The sequence below is a fragment of the Mandrillus leucophaeus genome, unplaced genomic scaffold (assembly GCF_000951045.1).
Source record: "Mandrillus leucophaeus isolate KB7577 unplaced genomic scaffold, Mleu.le_1.0 Scaffold632, whole genome shotgun sequence".
NCBI lineage: Eukaryota > Metazoa > Chordata > Mammalia > Primates > Cercopithecidae > Mandrillus > Mandrillus leucophaeus.
This window is the reverse complement of record NW_012106831.1, coordinates 881,106-901,415: the sequence shown is the minus strand read 5'-3', so window position 1 is coordinate 901,415 and position 20,310 is coordinate 881,106. Positions and strand designations below refer to the sequence as shown.

Genomic DNA, 20,310 nt, shown 5'->3' with positions numbered 1-20,310 from the left:
CCGAGGAGGCCCCCGCCGGAGAACCGGGGATCGCGCCAAGAAGGGCTTCCCGACCCTGAGGGGCTGCGCGCCGCAGCCCGCCAAGGCGTGGCTTCTGCTTTGTTTCAGGAGGCCAGAGTTAGAGTTGGAAAAGTCACCAAAGTGTGACAACCGCTCTCGCTGCAAAGCATTTTGCCCCGCTCGGCTGTCCCGAGGACAACCCTGAGCATCCCCCTCATCTGTTTGTTGTTCCTCCTCTCCTGAGCACCCGCGCAGTACCGGGCTCCCTGTGTGCCAGACTCGGTCTGGCTCCCTTTCTCCTGGGGCACCCCATCCTCTCTACTGTGGCTGGCTGGATGAACTTTCTACAGCGCAGCTCTCCTCCTGTCGCTCCCTAACACCTTCCTCACCATTGTCCTCTGTGAAAGGACACTCCAGTCCTGCCTTCAGGCCCCTGGGAGTGGGTCCCCACCCCTTACCTGCGCCCTACACTAGAGCTGTCCAGAGGCTGGTGCACAGGTACCTTTCCCTGGGTTTCCTTGCCGGGCGTTCACCACCCCCACTCTCAGCCTGAAAAGCCCCCCCCACCCCACTAGGCTCAGCTGCTGGGCTGGAGCCCATCCGTGATTCCCCCTCCCCCGGGAGGGAGCGCCCAACCTGGTGTTTTCCTCGCTGCAGCCCTTCCTGCAGTGTGCCGGGGACAAGAGTTGAGCCACAGACCTGCTTCCCGCCGCCGGGTCCTCACCCCTGGCTGCCGGGGACCGTGTTTATCTCAGCATTGCTCCTGCCTCACAGGAGGCTCTTAGGGAATAGCTATTGAACGGGATTCAGAAGTCCTGCTTCATCCGGATTGTCCACCTCAGATGAGTAATGCTAGGTCCCTTCTAGGATCTGTCCTCCAAGATCTGGACTCAGGAGATGCCAGCGCTGGGAGCAAGTGGCTTTCCCTGGCCTTGGTCCTAACCAGCCTTCCTAGGCTGTAGAGGCAGGTCTGGCTTTCAGTCCTGGCCCAGTCAATCACTGGCTGTGTGATTCTGAGCAAGTCTCCTTCCCTCTGGTCCTCCCCGTCTGTACAGTGAGGGTGGCCGTATGAGCCCTGGGGTTCTTCACGGTATGGAAAGGTGATATAATGGGTTGCCATTTAGTTAACAGGATGACAGGTGGTGATGAGGCAAAAGTATGGCAGATGAGAGCAAGTCTTTCGAGATATCTACTTGGGAAATCAACTCCTTTCTCTGTAGATTTAGGAGAAAATCCACAAATTCCCTTAAGCTACTTTTTTTTTTTTTTTCTTTCTGAGACAGAGTCTCGTTCTGTTGCCCAGGCTGGAGTGCAATGGTGCGATCTCAGCTCACTGCAACCTCCGCCTCCTGGGTTCAAGCGATTCTTCTGCCTCAGCCTCCTGAGTAGCTTGGGACTACAGGTGCGTGCCACCACGCCCAGCTAACTTTTGTATTTTTAGTAGAGACGGGGTTTCACCATGTTGGTCAGGCTGGCCTCGAACTCCTGACCTCGTGGATCTGCCTACCTCGGCCTCCCAAAGTGCTGGAATTACAGGCGTGCCCAGCCTAGGCTACATCTTAATCAGTTGTTTCCAGTGTCTTATGTAAGGCATGGTTTTCCAGAACTGCTCATATTCAGCTGTGTGCCTATTCTTCTATCTGTCCGTCCCTTCCTCCATCCTTCCTTTGCACTGTCTAGCAGCTCTGTATCAAGCTGTGGACCCAGTGCTGGGACGTGCATCCACTTGGATTGTGAAAAGAATACATAAAGCTATGTAGGGGATAGACAGGCACTATCTGGCTTGAGTAAGAGGTGGGAAATGATCCAAACCACAAGATAGGTGCTGGTGAAGGGCGGTGGGAGCTCAAGGTGAGGAGATTGCTCCGCATGGGAGCCGGTGAGGGTTCCTGGAGGAGGTGGTCAAATCCCAGAGGGTCTTGGGAATTTAGACTTCATCTTACAGAACCTGGGGTGCCATGGAAAGGCACTGATCTGAAAGCAGCGGGACTAGAGCTTTGCCAGGGTGTAGGGTGGATCAGGTGGATGGAGAGACGGTGGAGGGAGAATGAGGGAGACTGCTGCAGTCACACAGACAGGAGATGACAGAGGCATCCAGGGCAGGATGGAGGCTGGAGAGGAGGATGGGATGGATTTGTGAGATGGTGGCCTTGGGCAGACTTGATGACAACTTACTGTGAAGCAGAGGGAAGGCTCAGAGGCCTGCACGATGGGGTGATGGCTTCTATGCCTGGGGATGCAGGGTTGGGCAGGTTTCAGAGGAAGATTACTTTTTACTCAGGAAGGAGGGGGCCAATGGCAGAAAGCAGGTTAGAACTGGTTGAGTCAGAGGCCACCTCCACCTCTAATACACACACATACACCCAGGGACCTTGCAGAATTCTGACCCAGGCCTTTCTCCCTCACAGTCAGGTGCATTGAATTTATCTCCCCCACCCCAACTGGAAAACCGAGAGCCCCCAGAATAGTATTAATATCTGGCTCTCCTAGGGTCCCTAAAAGAAAATGACTTTTCTGGGTGACCCAGTGCCTAATGGGCCTTCAATGCAAGCCCAACCTTGAAGTTCCAGGCCATCAGCCCAGGGCTGACGTCTGTGTCCACAGGGCAGGTGGCACTCACAGGGGCTCTGTGTGCTTCTGTAAAGACCATCATAAGGAATTCGTCCCTGCCCCTTCTGGGCCTCAGTTTCCTCCTTACTGCCCAGAAGCCAGTCTCTTTTTCATCTTTAACCTCAGATACACCCCAGAGCTGCCTGGCATAACGGGCATTATTGTAAATCATCACACAGCTGGCACAGCTGAAATTCCAGAAGACGCTTGACCCAGTGCTCGAAGACTCCCGGGTCCTGCTCCCAGCCCTGGTTTCTCTGCTGGGACTTGGTGTGCAGCAAGTGTGGTGGGGAAGAGAAAGGCAATGACCGTGGGCTCAGTGGAAGCCTCCTGTCCCTAATACTGGTGACACCAATGATTAATCTTCAACTGCATCCCAGGCAAAGAGCTCAGTATTTTCTATATTACCATATTTTTGACAGCACTGCCAGGCAGTTATTATCACCTCATTCTATAGATTTACAGAGGTTCAGTACCTTGCCCAAGCTCACACACTGACCAGTAAGCAAACCAATGAATTTGAACTCAGCTCTCTGACTCCCCTACTGTGTCCTGTCCTCTCTGCCACACTGGCCGCTTGCCCTGACACCCTGCTCCCTGCCAGCCTGAACTCTAGGCCGGTGGGGACTTCCGCGCAGCCTCCATCATCTTTAAGAATATTAGTGTCCCTCCATCCACCTAGCACCAGAGGAAATCAGAGCAGACAGGCCTTTAGGGACCAACGAGCCCAGGAGTTTTCTACTGAGTAAGACCCTCAGGCCTCTGCAGGGAGAGGCTGTGTGGACCAGGCCAACCCCAGCAGTTTCATTTTCATCTGTTGCTTTTATTGAAGATTTCCTTCCAAGGAAGTGTTTCCCTGCTTTGAAGACATTATGAAAACCACAGATGTCATCCTTCCTTCACACAGAGATGGGGAACCTGGGGCCCAGAGGGGCAGGGATGTGCCTGAGTGACAGCAGGCAGGCAAGGCTGGACAACGGCTGCCTCCCCATCAATTACAACCACTTTCTGTGGAGAGGGACAGCCTAGGGGAGGCTAATGCTTGGGGGGAGGGGATGCCTTGTTCCCGTAAGCAATTGAGCAACTCCTCATAGACATCATTCTTGCCATTTGGGAAAGAGGAAGCAATATGTAAAGTGGAAAGTGTGGGAGATTTGGAGCGGGGGAGGGGGTAAAGGGAGGGGTATTCTTACACCCAGCTCTAATATGGACTCTGTGTGGCCTTGGACAATCCGCATGTCCCCCACCATCCAAAGAGCCCAGTTTCCTCATCTGTAATGAAGAGAGGAATCCTGTCCTGCCTTCACTGTGCTGAAGTGCGAACCTCATTCATTTGTTCACTCACTCATTCACTTAGCAAATAGCCAAGCTCAGAGGGGCTGAAAAAGGCCATCAAACATCAATGTAAAGGCAGGACAGGAGGGGACCTGACCCGGAAGGAGCAGGAACAGGTTCTTCCAAAGCCGAAGCCCAAAAACTTTCTGTCCCTGTCCAATGGTAATAATAATAATTACAGTTGGCATTTAATAACTGTTCATTATATTCCAGAACAGTTCGAAAGCATTAACATAGATGAACTCATTTCACCCTCACTACACTGTCCACTGCACTACACTAGGCTGTAGTGAGGGTTAAATACTGCTGCTCCCATTTTATGTATGGGGAAAGGAGGCACAGAGTGTTGAAGCAGCGTGTCCAAGATCGCATGGCCAATACCAGGCAGAGCGGGGATTTGGCTGTTGAAATTCCCAGAACCGGCTTAAAGAGCAGGAGTTACCCAGCTGAAATCCGTTCTTTATTTTTTCCTTAAACTGCCAACTTTTTATTCTTTCTTCCTGATAAACAAGCAAAACCAGCTTTGCCCCCAAGGTGGAACCAGGTTTCTTTCCAGGGTTTTGCCAAGGGGGCGGAGGGGCCTGTTCACAGTTCCTGCCCTGGGCCCTGACAGTCACCGGCTCTTTCATGAGGAGCCTGGAGAGGGCCCAGGAGTGAGTCAGGCTGGGCTCAGGGAGGCCTCGGGAGAGGAGGAAGATGCTGAGGGAAGAGCCTGTCTCAACCAAAAGTTTAAATGGTAGAGGAGGGGCGTACACCTCCTCAGAATCTTTTTTTTTTCTTTTGAGACAAGGTCTTGCTCTGTCACCCCGGCTGGAGTGCAGTTGTGTGATCATGGCTTACTGCAGCCTTGATCTCCTGGGCTCAAGGGATCCTCCCATCTCAGTCTGGGACCACAGGCGTGAGTCACCACGCATGGCTTTTTGTTTTGTCCTCAGAATCTTTACAGAGCCTCCAGCAGTAGAGGCTTGGCCTCCAGAAGGACCTTCCAGAACCCAGTGCAGTCCCACCTAGGACATCTATACCCTCCACCCCAGCAGAGACAGCCCAGCCCCTTCCCTCAGCCCTGGGGAGCCGGGCCCAGGCAGCTCCTGCCTCCTTTTAGCAGCTCTGACCTTTCTTTTAAGCCCCAAGTCTGGCACCCTGGTAACCTGCACTCCACAGTCCCTGGTTTCCCCCGGGGCCCCTCAGCCAGGTGTGCTGGAAAAGGGCTTGGCACAGAGGAGGCTCTTGAGAAGTCTTCGTTCTTCTCTTCTCTTCCTTCCTCTCCTTTGCTCAATTCAGAGATCTGAAGGCAGCTGCCACCCCTGTCTATTTTCTTCTACTGCTTTCCTCAGCTGTCCTCGAGTCTGATCCCCCTCCCAGGCCTCCTCAGTCACCCCCTGTCTCTTTCCGTCATTCCCTTTGTCTCCCGTGACCCTGAGGAGGGATGGGGGCTTAGGACAGGGCTTTGCATAGGATCTGGACTAGTTGTGGCAATTTGGGCAGGTAACTTCCCTTCTCAAGCCTCAGTTTCCTAATTAGAAAGAAAAAAACATGGGTAAGGCCATGGCAGCTCCCACAGAAGATGGCGAGAAATAAGATCATGCGTAGGCCCAGCACATGCCCAGAGAGTGGGAGAAAGCAGGCCTGGGATGGGTGGGCCTGCAACTTCCTCCGACCTCGGGGTTGGCACTCTGAGGCCGTGTGGACTTTCCAGCCTCAGTTTACCCTCCTACACAATGAGGACGTCATCCCTGCCCATCCCCCATCGTAGGGTGGCTGGGAGGGCTCTCCCTGCCTAACTGGGAGGTGGACAGCTTTTCTCTAACTTTTTTCTCCTTATGTTTATCTGTATCCTTGGGTTTTTCTCGGTGGGGGTGGGGTGTGCTTCTTGCTAGGTGTGGCTGCCACTGATAACTTTGCCTCCCTGGGGCGGCAGCCCTCTCAGAGGAGCCACCTGGGCTAGGACTGGTTGCCTCGGTGGGAGGGGACTCCTGGGGCTGCCCAAGGTGTGGTTGCCAGGAGTGGTGAGAGAGGGCTCCCCGCCACCGATTACCAGAAAGGCCTCCTGGCCGCTTCCAGAGAACCCTGGCTCAGGGGCCTGGCACTGGCGGACACAGTGCCTAGCTGCAGCTTCTGGGCACTGAGCTTTGCTTGGACACAGGAACTTTCACTTTTGTTTCTTTTTACTTCCCACATTCTGGGAGTGCAGTGACCTAGTTTTTAGCAGCCTTATATGTCCCTCTCTGCCAAGGAAACTTAAGGGCCTCCAGCACTATGGGATCCAGTGCAAACTGACCCCAGCACTCAGGCTGCCTTTCAACTGGCTTCCCCTTAGCGAACCACCCACTCCCCTGTCTCCCCCTCCTCTTCAGAGCCCCAGGATACACGTGGTCCCTTCACCCTGGCTCTTTCTCTGCTGTTTGCCTCCTCCATTCATGCTTCCTGAGCCAGGAACACCTCCTCCAGGGAGCCCTCCTTTCCCTGACGCATCTGTGGTCACCACTGCACGTGCCACTCAGCCTCATGCATCTCCTGTGGTGTCCCACGAGACCCACCGTGGCCTGTCCGGGACATGGGAGCTAGAAGGGACTTTAGGATGGGCCTGGACAACCCTGCCACTCGGATGGGGACCCCCGTCACCTTGGCGGTGTCACCCATATGGGCCCTTGCCTGCACACGCACTCGTTCTGATCAGTGTCTCCTGAGAGAAGCTTGTTTGGGAAACTCCTGCACGTCTTGGGTCAGTTGTTCATCTTGTCTCCTCTCACTCCTACCCCAGCGGGATGTTATAGGATCTCAGGATTGGAAGGGACTTGAAGGTCCTCTGACTCAGGGCCTGAGACCCTCCAAGAGGGGCTCACCTGCTTGAATTCCTTCAGTGGCAGAGAGCTCACTACCTTGTGAGGTAGCTCCTTTAGGTCGTCAGAAGCTTTAACTAGGAAAGATCTTTCTTAGACTGAGCTGAAATCTGTCATCCTGCCTTTCTACCCACTGGCCCCAGCTTTCCCTCAGGGCCCCAGAATTCATCAGGGGCCTCCAGTGTGTCCTCCAGAGGCTGGTCCTCTCCAGGCTGAACATTCCCCATCCTTGTACCAATTCCTCATTAAACCCCCTTTCCAGCCTCAACACACCTCAAATCACCACTGTCTCTTGCACAAAGCAGGGACCAGGCCGGGGAAGCAGCCCATGGCCCAAGAACCCTTGGGTTCCCGGAGGCCATGCTACCCAGCTAACTCTTCTTAAACTGGTCAATGAGACCCCCAGCGGGGTCCCATGAGTTGCCATCGCCCCTGGCATTTCCCTGTGAGATATTCTTTAAAAGCCTCTCTGACTCCTTATCCCAAATACCACATTAACATGCTAACCCTGAAATCTTTTTATCATGGTAAAAATGCATAATATAAAATGTATCATCTTAACCATTTTTAAGTGTGCAGTTCTGTAGAGTTAAGTATATTTACATTGCTATGCACCAGAGCTCCACAGCTTTTTCATATTGCCAAACTGAAACTCTATACACGTTAAACAACACCTCTGGCTTTTCGCCTCTCCACTGTAGACCTGAAATCTTTGTTTTTCCTATTGACAAGGGCTTGGTCCGCCTGTTGGCCAGGAAGTCCTGATACTTCAGGTTGTAGCTCCGCCCTCTGCCTTAACGCCTGTCCCCATGATCAGTTTCCACCTCCAGGTCTCCCCACCTCTGCCTGGTAACCAAAACCTCACAATCCCGGGGTTCAGAGCCCCCATATCCCTGCCCTGCCCACATTACTGTGACTGGACCTCACTGGACAGCCTTAATGAGCCCAAGTTCTAGAGCTTGGTCCACGTACTCTTTATCTAACAGTCTACTTCCTCTTTCTCAGAAGGCCCGTGGACAGCTCCACCATGCAGGTGTGACCTGCAGTTACCTTCCCCTCCTGGGTCTGTAGCTCTTGGGTCTGCAGCCCCCAAACCCCCTGAAGGCAAGCCCTGGGTCTTCTTTCCCTTACGTCCCCTCAGAAATTCCATGGGATTTGACTTGAGGGCCCAGGAGACATGGGAGATCTGGCTATGAGAAAAGGGACGAGGACTCCCTGTTGCATCATCTCCTCAGCCTTGGGTGAAAGGCAGCAGAGTAGGAGAAAGGCACTGGTGAAGGTGACCTGGGGTAGAGGAAGAGCGTGGCACTTCCTTTATGGTTCACACCCTTCCTGCCACTACCCACAGCCAGTCTTTGAGGGACAGGCTGTGGCCTGATGGTACCAGTTCAGCAGAAGGGCCTTCTGTGGCCCTCACTCAGAACCCATCCAACTCACCCCCATTTCCACAGAAGGGAACTCTCAGATTCCTGAGTAAGGTGCTCGGTGTCTTCATCATAGCCTGGCTGGCTGGCCCCTGTTCAGACATTTCTGGGGCCTCATATTGGGAGTTGCCTCCTTCCTGATCCCATGTTAGGTTAATCTCCAAGTTCCTTTTGCATCTATGCTTACCTGCATCTTGACACCTATCACATGGCTAGTGTCTGTTTACAAGGCTGCCTGCCTTCTGTACGTGAGCTCTTTGAGAGCAACATGTGACTGACTTGTCTCTGGACCCTTAGCACACGATATGGGACATGGCATAGGGGAAGCACTCAGAGAGCAGATGAACTGGTAAATGGAGGATAGATGAATGGGCCTTGGATGAATGGTAGATGTATGGATGAATGATGCTGGATGGATGGGTAATGTTAGATGGATGATAATGTTGCATGGATAGATGTATGGAAGATATTAGGTGGATGGGTGGATGGATGGAGGATGTTGGATGAATGGTGGATGGACAGATGAATGGAAGATATTGGATGGATGGATGGAGGATGGTGGATGGATGGATGGATGGATGGATGGATGGATGGATGGATGGGGATCATTTCAGATCCAAATTGGTATGGCTTCTGTTCACTATTGATCTGGCTTGCTTTTGGCTTCACCTACTTATTCTCTCCCTAACCACAGCTTCCTTGACTTTGCCCTTTCTGAGATCATGACCTAATTGGGCATGGGCTTCGCCTCTTCCCCACTGCAGCCCTGGGCCTGCTGATCATACCACTCACCCTCCCACCACCTCCACTTTCTTTGCTACACTCTTCTCCTATTCTGTGTCTTAGTCCATTTTCTGCTGCTATAAAAGAATACCACACACTGGGTAATTTATTAAAAAACCGTTTATTTGGCTCACAGTTCTGGAGGCTGGGAAGTCCAAGAGCATGACACTGGCATCTGATGAAGCCCTCATGCTGCATTATCCCATGGAAAAGCAGAAGGGCAAGTAAGCAGTCAAGACAGGGAGAAGGCCGGGCCAAACTCATTCTTTTACCAGGAGCCCAGTCCTGTGATAATGCCCTCTAATCACCTCTTAAAGATCTCACTCCTCAACACTGTTACATTGACAATTAAATTTTAGCATGAGTTTTGGAGGGGACGTTCAAACCAAAGCATTCTGCCCATGGCTCCCCAAAACTCATGTCCTCCCCACATACAAAATATATTCATTCCATCCCAATAGCCCCAAGTCTTAACTTGTTCTGGCACCAACTCAAAGTCCAAAGTCTCATCTAAATTAGATACAGGTGAGATTTAAGGCACAATTCACCCAGAGACATATTCCTTCCAGCTGTGAGCCTGTGAAATCAAAACAACTTATCTACTCCAAAATACAGTGGTGGGACAGGCATAGGATAGACGTTCTCATTCCAAAAGGGAGAAATAGGAAAGAAGGTAACTGGTCCCAAGTAAGTCCACAACACAGTAGGGAAAACATTCAATCTTAAGGCTGGAGAATAATCCCCTCTGATTCCATCTCCTGCCTCCTGGGCACACTGGGTGGGAGTTGGGCCCCAGGGCCTCAGGCAGCCCCACCTCCAAGGCTTAGGGCTGTCCGGCTTCAGCTCTCTCAGGTCGAAGCCTCATGCTTTCAGCCTTCCCAGGCCCATGTTGCATGCTGGTAGCTCCACAGTTCTGGGGTCTTGGGGTGGCTGCACTTCTGCAGCTCCATTAGGCACTGTCCTAGTGGGGACTCTGCGGTGGCTCTGCCGCTGCAGTAGGTTTCTGTGTGGGTCCCCAGGTTGTCTGATTGGATGACACCCACCCACGTTGAGAGTGGATCTTCCCCACTCAGACTCACACACCAGTCTCCTCTGGAAACACCCCTACAAACACACCCCAAAATAATGCTTTACCAATTCTCGAGGTATTCCTTAGTTCAGTCAAGTCGGCACCTAAAACTCACCCTCACACTCTGCTTCCCCAGGGCTGTCCTTCCCTTGTCTCTTTGTCTGTCCCTCTGTCTCCTTGGCTTCACCCACCCAGCATAGGTGCCTTCCTCCCCAGCCAGGAGGCCTCTTTCTGGACTCCCAGCTCTGGCCCATTCCAGTCCCCTCTGCTCTCCCTAGATCCAGCCTGAGATACCCGGTCTCCTTCAGATATTTTACTTCCGAAGTCCTATTGCTGACTGTCCAGGTCCCCAAATCTGCTCTGTGTTTCTGTGCATCCTCCACTTAGCAGCCAGCAGGGTCTCTGAGAAACACATGGAGCTCACTGCCCTGCTCCCTTTCAGTGGCTTCCCTATTGCCTTGGATAAAGACCCAAATCCCTAACATGGCCCATAAGGCCCCACATGATCCATGGGCTTTAGATGTGCAGAGATATGGAGCACAATGCCAGGTAAGGTGAGCAGTGGCGTGGAGGAGGGCCACTTGGCTGGGGTGCCAGGTGTTGGAGGGGAGCAGCATCCCGTCCACATGGCCTGAGGTTTGAGCTGGGTGTTGCTTTCAGCATGCCATTACACTTTTGATGAGTGTTTTCTCTGCACTGAGCCATTCTCCATTTTGCAATCATTCCAGCTTCCAAACAGTTTCATAATGAGGTCCTGAAGGCCCACAATGAGTATCGGCAGAAGCATGGCGTCCCCCCACTGAAGCTCTGCAAGAAGCTCAACCGGGAGGCTCAACAGTGAGTCCCCTAGCACATCCGGGTGACTTGGGCCCTTCATGTGCCACTGTTGCAGTCACAAAGGGGCCCTGTGGCCAGGCACAGTGGCTCACACCTGTAATTTCAGCACTTTGAGAGGCCGAAGCGGGCGGATCACCTGAGGTCAGGAGTTCAAGACCAGCCTGGCCAACATGGTGAAACTGTCTCTACTAAAAATACAAAAATTAGCCAGGTGTGGTGGTGGGTGCCTGTAGTCCCAGCTACTCGGGAGGCTGAGGCAGGAGAATCGCTTGAACCCGGGAGGTGGAGGTTGCAGTGAACCAAGTGAACCAAGTAAACCAAGATCATGCCACTGCACTCCAGCCTGGGTGACAGAGTGAGACAAGATCTCAAAAAAAAAAAAAAAAAAAAAAAAAAAGGTTGGGGGGCCCCACATGGTTTCGGGGACCAGGTTTTGGGATCAGATACAACCACACTTGAATAACCACTCTGTCACTCTCCTGGGCAGGTCCCTTTGTTCCTCTGAGCCTCAACTTGCTCCTCTGTGGAATGGGACTGCTGGGAGGCTCAGCAGTCATGCAGGAGTGGTGTTCCTCTAGCTCCTCTGCGAGCCCTGGGCAGGGAAGGAAACTCAGCCACACTAGCTTGGGGCACATACTTTGGGGGTTCTCTGAACTGCACCTGCTCTGAGGAGGCACTGTGGACTCTGCAGGTATTCTGAAGCCCTGGCCAGCACGAGGATCCTCAAGCACAGCCCAGAGTCCAGCCGCGGCCAGTGTGGGGAGAACCTCGCATGGGCATCCTACGATCAGACAGGTGGGTCACATTTTCAGCTTCTCTCCTCTCTGTGGGAGTTGGAAGAAGGACAAGTCCTCCTCAAATGCCTCCTGGCTCCAGCACCCTCGCGGTGTAGCCACAGGCCTAGGAAAGGAAAGGAAAACCAGAGCTCTCTGAATCTGCTCCCAGGCTGACTTCAGTTCACCACAAGGTCTCTGATGGCTGGCTCAGTGCCAGGCCTGTGCCGGGTGCCAGGGACACAGAGATGAGTCAGACTGACCAGGCCCCCACTTTCGGAGAAGCTCCCCGGCCAAGGAGTGGGGGCTGGGGAGACAGACCGCTTTTGTACAGAATCTCAGCCTGATTCTGTGGGCACCAGAGCATCCCCAGCTACCGAGAAATGTTATTTTCTTCCCGAGAAATTTTACTTTCCTACTGTACTGGTGATACACTACCAGTAGTGCTGGTGTATTACTTTTGTAATAGAAGAAAAGCAATAGAGCTTTTTCCATTTTGGAAAAAAAATAATAATAATGGAAAAGACAACGTCTCCATGCAAGGTCTCAATCTGGAATGATCCCACCGCGCCGCCCGGACATTCTTGAGCTTTCTGACCCTCTGACCCTGACAGCCCTGATGTGGCTTTTTAGGAAGAATATTGGAGAGCTATCTGGATCTCTGAAGCTTTCTCCAAACACCAGTGGGAGAATGACTCACTCCCTCCCCGGCCTCACATTCCTGGGAGTTCCCCCGAGTGCTCTTGGTTTCCCTAGGGCAGCCTAAGCCAGGGCTCCTGTGCAGCATGGTCCTTGGCACCCCCACTGGGAGGCGTGTGTGAGCTCCTCGGGAACCCCCTACTCACCCCTCCCTCCGAAGCCGCGCCCTCAGCCTGCAGGCTCCTTCCCAAGCCCAGGCTGTGGCCCTTGATGGGCCCCGGGAGGGCATAGGACAGGAAGGTGGGCATTCAGGAGACACGGTCCATCCCAGCCTTGCACGGGCTCCCTTGGGAGCCTTAAGCAGGTCCCTCCCTCCTCTGCCCCCAGTTTCCCGTCTCTACAGAGAGGGGGTTGGGTAGGTGGTCTCTGAGCCAGTGGTTCCCTACTCTGGCCGCACATTGGAATCTTTTGTGAAACTTTAAAAAAAATACCAGGCCAGGCACAGTAGCTCATGCCTGCAATCCCAGCACTTTGGGAGGCCGAGGCAGGTTGATCACCTGAGGTCAGGGGTTCGAGACCAGCATGACCAACATGGAGAAACCCCATCTGTACTAAAAATACAAAAATTAGCCGGGTGTGGTGGCGCATGCCTGTAATCCCAGCTACTCAGGAGGCTGAGGCAAGAGAATCGCTTGAACCTGGGAGGCGGAGGTTGCTGTGAGCTGAGATCGTGCCGTTGCACTCTGGCCTGGGCAACAAGAGCAAAACTCTGTCTCAGAAAAAACAAACAAACAAACAACAACAACAAAAAATGCCTGAGTCTGTCCTCCAGAGACAGACACAGTTGGTCCGAGGAAGGACCCAGGCATTAGTATTTGTTAAATGCTCTCCAGGTGAGGCTGATGTGTGGAACATGGATCAGCAGTAGCATCTGGGAGCAGAAATGCAGAATCCTAAGTCCCTCCCTAGACCTACTGAATCGGAATCTGCCCGTTAACAAGATTCTTGCACACATTTGAGACTGACTGCTCTGAGGTCCCCACTCCTGGCTCTGGCCGGGAGAGCATCAGCTCCCAGGGAAACGCCTGCCCATATGAACACCTGTGGGAACGGTGGATGCCCCAGGTGAGGGCCCTCCTGCCCACAGTGGAGATCCTTGGCTTACCAGCCTGATTGTCTTTCCAACTATGGATGTTTCAAGAGCTGCACATGGGGTGAGATAACAGTATAGTCTCCTAGAAACTCGGAGCATCATCAGAAGGCCCTTGCAGTATATTGCCTTCAAACTTTTCATTGTACTGAGACCCAGAGAGGGAAGGCTTTGCCCAGGATTACACAGCAAGTCAGTGTGTGTGGGTTGGGGGGGGATAGGTGCAGGTTCCCTGACCCCAGGCCAGTGCTCTTCCCAGCCCCGCAGAAGGCCCACTCTTCAGCCTGGCCATGCTCATGGGCAGGAGTCCTTAGGAGTCTGCAAAGCAGCATCCAGGATGCATCAGCTGACTGGGGCTTTCTCAGATGTCTAATTGCTGGATAGGTGGCTTGGGGCTAATGGGAGGAGATGCAGGCAATAGGGAGTGGGTGGATTTTGTGGCTGAGTTTTAGAACAATGTCATTTCCACACAGGAAAGGAGGTGGCTGATAGATGGTACAGTGAAATCAAGAACTATAACTTCCAGCAGCCTGGCTTCACCTCGGGGACTGGTGAGTGGCAGGGTCTCACCAGGGGCCTGGCCCTGGGCAGCAATGCAGGTTGGGTGTCTGACTTCAGAGACGAACCAGCCCTCTAAAAAAATCAACCCTTTCCTTCCTGTTTAACCTCTTCCATGTTTCTCTGGATTGACCTTGACCACAGACCAAAGCTCTCCTTTTCCCATAACATCTCCAGCTTCCCCCTGCTACGTGCTCTGCTCCCTCTGTGAGCCCCCAGCTGCTGAATCCTGCCCCATCAGCTCAGAGCTCTTCCCATTCCTGGAGTGTGTCATAGGAGACTGGATTTCCAAAGCTGTTTGGAGCTTCATTCCTGAACTGGTCACCTTGTGTCTAGTCTTGTTTTCTGCCATCCATCCTGCTCTCCAGCAGCCTCAATACTTCTAAAATTGTCTCTGCCCCTGATGCTCTCCTGATTCAATTGTCATGGCTCCCTGGGGCCATCAGGAGAAGGCTCAAGCTGCTGGCACTCCTCCCTCCACACCCCACACCCTTCCCCCACCCTCGCGGTCTCCCTGGCTTTCTCCCTTCCCCTTTCTGCTCTAGTTTGCAGTTAAGGAGCTTGGGGTGCAGAGAACCTGGATCTAGTCTCAGCTCTGGCACCCTTTGCTGTGTGGACTTGAGTCAATTCCTGTCCCCTCTTCCCAGGGGAGAGGGAGAAGGTGGCTTCTAAGGGATATCCTGAGAGCTGGTGATTCAAGTGTAGGGAGGAACCTTCCGTGCGTCCATGTTCCCTTCCCATAGGCCTCCCCTGACAAAAGCTCCGGGCAGCCGCCCTGTGCCCTGGGCTCCCTCTGCCTTTTGCTGGGCTCACCAGTCTCCTTGTCTTTCCTCAAAACCGACTCAGAGCCGCCTGGGGCCCAGGATGGTGTTAGAAGGGGGCGGGAGTTTCTCTGACCAGAAGGCACCAGGAAAACAGAGAAAGGGACTCTGCTCACCTCGTTCCTCCTACCCCATCTGTCCCACCCACAAGGAGAGCCTTGAGGCCTTCCACCCTCTAGAGGGGTGCTCCAGAAGCAGGAAGTGACAGGTTCTCAGCGCCAGTCACCGTTTCCTGTGGTTTGCTGCCTGCCCTTCAGGGTGGGGGTTTCTGCAACCATGTTGTGTTGCGTTGTTCCTGGGACTCTGGGGCAGAGGCAGAAGCATCTGCTGAGGCATTCCTCCCCTCCATTAACCCCTGCAGGACTCCAGGCCGCGCTGGCAGGGCTTTGAGTGTGAACAGGTGATTCTAGGGCAAGGATATCTAAGAGTGTGGGGAGGGACCAGTAACAAGTTCCTGCTATTGATTAAGGATGTGTAGGCAGGACCTTGTCTTCTTTTAACAGAGATGATGTCCAGAAGACTTCTTATTTCATAGCTTCTGGGTTTGCTTTTCCCATGAGCAAGATTCTTGAGCAATCGGACACGTGTCCGAGCAAGTTATTAACTAGCACTGTGTGTGTGTGTGTGTGTGCACCACGTGGTAATTAGAAAGTGCCTCCACAGGCCAGGCGCGGTGGCCCACACCTGTAATCCTAACACTTTGGGAGGCCAAGGCGGGTGGATCACTTGAGGTCAGGAGTTCAAGACTAGCCTGGCCTACATGGTGAAACCCTGTCTCTACTGAAAATGGAAAAAAAAAAAAAAAAAAAAGCCAGGTGTGGTGGCAGATGTCTGTAATCCCAGCTACTCAGGAGGCTGAGGCAGGAGACTCACTTGAACCTGGGAGGCAGAGGTTGCCGTGAGTGGAGATTGCCCACTCCAGCCCGGGCAACAAGGACGAGACTCTGTCTCAAAAAAAAAAAAAAAAGTGGGGCTTTATTCTACCCATTTTGGAGAGGAAGAAACTGAGGCCTAGAAAAGGGAAGCAGCCTTTCTCATGCCTTCTGTCCCTGATATGATGCTTTTTCCACCACTCCCACTCCAAGACAGGACTCTCACAAGAGTCAGAGCCCAACTTTCCATGATCACTGACTACTCATTTCACTCATTGCCCTACACCTCCCATCCCTAAAGAGGAAAATCCCAGAGCAGCCAGCCCTTGTGCTGTTCCAGGTACCAACAGGCAGTGCCTGGGGGCAGACAGAGCCTGATCCTAAGACAGGAATGAGATTTTGGGTGGTGTCATACTGGGGGCTTGCAAGACCCTTAAAGATCTTCATGCCCATCCTGCCTCAGCCTCCCCCAGACCCTGTCTGCAACTCCTTCTTGCTGCATCTCTGTTCATGGATTCCCTGACCTGAGTCCTTGTTGTAGGTGAAAGAGCCTTTGAAATACCCTTTGGCCAGGTGCAGTGGTTCACACCTGTAATCCCTACACTTTGGGAGGCCGAGGCAAGCAGATCATTTGAGGTCAGGAGTTCAAGATCAGCCTGGCCAACATGGTGAAACCCCATCTCTACTAAAAATACAAAAATTAGCCAAGTGTGGTGATGCATGCCTGTAATCTCAGCTACTCGGGATGCTAAGACACGAGAACTGCTTGAATCCTGGAGGTGGAGGTTGTGGTGAGCCAAGATCCCACCACTGCACTCCTGTCTGGGTGACAGAGTGAGACAGTCTCCAAAAAAAAAAAAAAAAAAGAAATACCCTATAATCCAACCCCACCCAGGCCAGCATCTTGTGATGAAGGATGCTGGTCAGTCACTGCAGTGTGCTGAGTGAAGAGAAATAATATCTTATCATTACTTTGATATATTCTGTTTAAATTATATTATGTTTATTTATATTTTATTATGTATGCTTATTCTGAATGAATTATATATATATATATATATATATATATTTTTTTTTTTTTTTTTTTTTTTCCTTTGAGACAGAGTCTCACTCCATTGCCCAGGCTGGAGTGCAGTGGCGCAATCTCGGCTCACTGCAACCTCCACCTTCCAGGTTCACGCAATTTTCCCACCTTAGCCTCCTGATGAATAATATTTTTATATGATATGAACATTGGGAGCTATCGAAGGTGAAAAGTTTTCTTTCCAGCCCTGACCCCTAGCACTTTCACTCCCAAGAGACAACCAGAGATACCAGTTTCCTGTGAATCATTCCGGAGTTATCCTGTGCTTACGCCAGCGTGTGTGTATAAATGTTCTCTTCCCTTTTCTGCACTCTGGTGTCAGAGTATATGACCTGTTTTATGCTTGTCAGAGAGTGTGCCATATCATACAAAAAGTGCTCGTTCATTCTTTCTTACCTCTGCACATTATTCCCTTGCGAGGATATACTGTGACATATTTAGTGTGTTTTTCAAAGATATATTCTAGGAAGTTTGATTCACAGCAGGAAAGAAGATGTCATCCCTTTAGGAAAAACAAAAAGGAACCTTCGTTAGTGGACTAGAGTTAGCAACCAGTGTGTATTTGATGGTTGCTAAGGAAGTTGTGTCATTTACTTCATCTCTGAATACCCATAGCTTAATTCCCTCTGTGCAGACAGAAACCACCCCCGCGAGAAAAAAGATTGCTTAGCCTCATCAGCTTGGAAAAGGCTGCCACAGGCACTTGTGCTGCTGATGTGCACTTTGTGTCTAATTATTTTCTTGGCAACCAGTGGATAAATGGCAGCTTCTTCCTTTTCTGGGAGACAGAGAGAGTGGGAGGGTCAATGGCCCAAGCATGTGGTCTCCTGTGAGAGCAGGCTAGTGTAAGAAAGGACTTGAGCCTTTGGAAATGGCCTGTAGAAGTAGGGACACCAGGCTGCCGAGAGCCTGGAGCTGTGACCCAAATGTATGAAGAGCCAAGGGCAAATAGGCAAGCAGTCTTTATCCTCTATTCTGGGTGGAAACCAGAGCTTATTAAACAGCAGTTAATACAAGTTTAAAGATAGTGGCAAATATGCATAATTGTACTTAGGGTTTGTTTTCTTTTCATTCTTCAATTGTATCATGTCAACTAGATTCGTGTTTACATTTGATTATTTTCATAAACAATTTAGTAACTTTCAGTCCTCTGCGAATGCAGACAAATAAATTATAGCTAAATTTTTTAATGTTTTAAGTGGCCAGGCATGGTGGCTCATGCCTGTAATCCTAGTGCTTTGGGAGGCCAAGGCAGGTGGATCACTTGAGGTCAGGAGTTCAAGACCACCCTGGCCAATATGGCGAAACCCCATCTCTACCAAAAATACAAAAATTAGCTGGGTGTGGTGGTGTGCACCTGTAATCCCAGCTACTCAGGAGGCTGAGGCAGGAGAATCACTTGAACCCAGGAGGTGGAGCTTGCAGTGAGATGAGATCATGCCACTGCACTCCAGCCTGGGCAACAGAGTGAGATTCTGTCTCAAAAAAAAAAAAAAAGTTTTAAAAGAAGTTTAACTATAGGGGAAAAAATAGAATTTAATCCACAAACATTTATTTCAGTCCTTACCATATACAGGATGCAATGGGAAGCACCGACTTTGTCTCTTCCCTAAAGAATTAGAAGAGTGTGGACGCCAGTCTCTTCCTCTCTCTCCCACTTTCGTTTTTTAATTTTTTAGTAAAATAGGCTAGATGTGGTGACTTATGCCTGTAACTCCAGTACTTTGGGAGGCCAAGGCAAGAGGATCCCTTCAGTCCAGGAGCTCAAGACCAGCCTGGACAATATGGCAAGATCCCGTCTCTACAAAAAAATTTAAAAACTAGGCCGGGCACCGTGGCTCATGCCTGTAATCCCAGCACTTTGGGAGGCTGAGGTGGGCGGATCACCTGAGGTTGGGAGTTCAAGACCAGCCTGGGTGACAGAGCGAGACTCCATCTCAAAAAAAAAAAAAAAATTAAAAAATTAAAAAACTAGCTGGGTGCAGTGGCATGTGCCTGTGGTCCTGGTTACTCAGGCGGCTGAGGTAGGAGGTAGGAGGATTGCTTGAGCCAAGGAGGTTGAGGTTGCAGTGAACCACGATTGCACCACTGCACTCCAGCCTGGGCAACAGAGTGAAGCCATGTATTAAAAAAAACAAAAAGAAAAAAAAAAAGAAATTGTGGTAAAGCATATATAACTGAAAATTTACCATTTTAACCATTTTAGGTGTACGATTCAGTGGCATTAAATACATTTACACTGTTATGCAATCATCACCACCATCCATCTCTAGAATTATTTTCATCTTCACAGATTAAAACTCAGTACCCCTTAGACCAGGGGTCCCCAACTCCTGGGCGGTGGACTTGTATGGGCCCATGGCCTGTTAAGAACTGGGCCGCACAGCAGGAGGTGAGCAGTGGGCGAGTGAGATTACTGCTTGAGCTCCGCCTCCTGTCAGATCAGCAGTGGCATTAGATTCTCATAGGAGCACAAACCCTATTATGAATTCCTCATGCAAGGGATCTAGGTTGCGCACTCCTTATGAGAATAAGTTTCATCCGGAAACCATCCCCACCCACCCCACCCCAACCATTGTTCTGCTTTGGTTTTAACTATTCTAGCTACCTCATATAAATGGAATCATAGAGTATTTGTCCATTTGTGTCCATTTCACTTAGTATCATGTTTTCAAGGTTTACCCATATTAGAGCACGTGTCAGAATTCCTTTTTATTTTATTTTATTTGAGAAGGAGTCTCACACTGTTGCCCGGGCTGGAGTGTAATGGCCTCATCTTGGCTCACTGCAACCTCTGCCTCCCGCGTTCAAGAGATTATCCTGCCTCAGCCTCCCAAGTAGCTGGGATTACAGGCACCCGCCATCATGCCCAGCTAATTTTTGTATTTTTGGTAGAGATGGGGTTTCACTATGTTGGCCAGGCTGGTCTCGAACTCCTGACCTCTTGATCTGCCCACCTTGGCCTCTCAAAGTGCTGGGATTACAGACGTGATCCACCACACTCAGCCTCCTTTTTATTTTTTTATTTTTTATTATTTTGAGATGGAGCCTCACTCTGTCGCCCAGGCTGGAGTGTAGTGGTATAGTCTTGGCCCACTGCAACCTCCGCTTCCCAGGTTCAAGCGACTCTCCTGCCTCAGCCTCCCAAGTAGCTGGGGTTACAAGCACCCACCACCACACCCAGCTAATTTTTGTATTTTTAGTAGAGACGTGGTTTTACCACATTGACCCAGCTAGTCTCAAACTCCTGACCCCAGGTGATCCACCCCTCTTAGTTTCCCAAAGTGCTAGGATTACAGGCATGAGCCACTATGCCCGGCCTCAGAATTCCTTTTTAAAGCTGAATAATATTCTATTATACACACACACACATATACACATATATATACACACATATATACATATATATATATATATATCCCACATTTTGCTTATCCTTTCATTTGTTGATGGATACTTGGGCTGTGTGACTTTATGGGTTTTTTTTTTTTTTTTTTTTTTTTTCCTTTGAGACA

At 51.1% G+C, this 20,310-nt stretch overlaps 1 protein-coding gene across 2 annotated transcripts in view; it reads left to right on the top strand.

Moving 5' to 3' along the window:
* Positions 1–4,876: 4,876 nt before the first annotated feature.
* GLIPR2 (GLI pathogenesis-related 2) overlaps positions 4,877–20,310 on the top strand; it is a 22,027-nt gene continuing 6,593 nt past the window's right edge. Inside the window, exons 1-5 of one of the 2 annotated variants that reach the window (XR_001008291.1) lie at positions 4,877–5,137; positions 7,927–8,064; positions 10,790–10,898; positions 11,590–11,693; positions 13,934–14,011. Coding sequence is in view for 1 of the 2 variants with exons in the window: in XM_012000612.1 (XP_011856002.1) it covers positions 9,171–9,216; positions 10,790–10,898; positions 11,590–11,693; positions 13,934–14,011 (337 nt within the window). In the remaining variant the exon portion in view is untranslated. Of the gene's footprint in view, positions 5,138–7,926; positions 8,065–9,170; positions 9,217–10,789; positions 10,899–11,589; positions 11,694–13,933; positions 14,012–20,310 lie in introns of those variants that run through there. The other variant, XM_012000612.1, reaches the window with a different exon arrangement.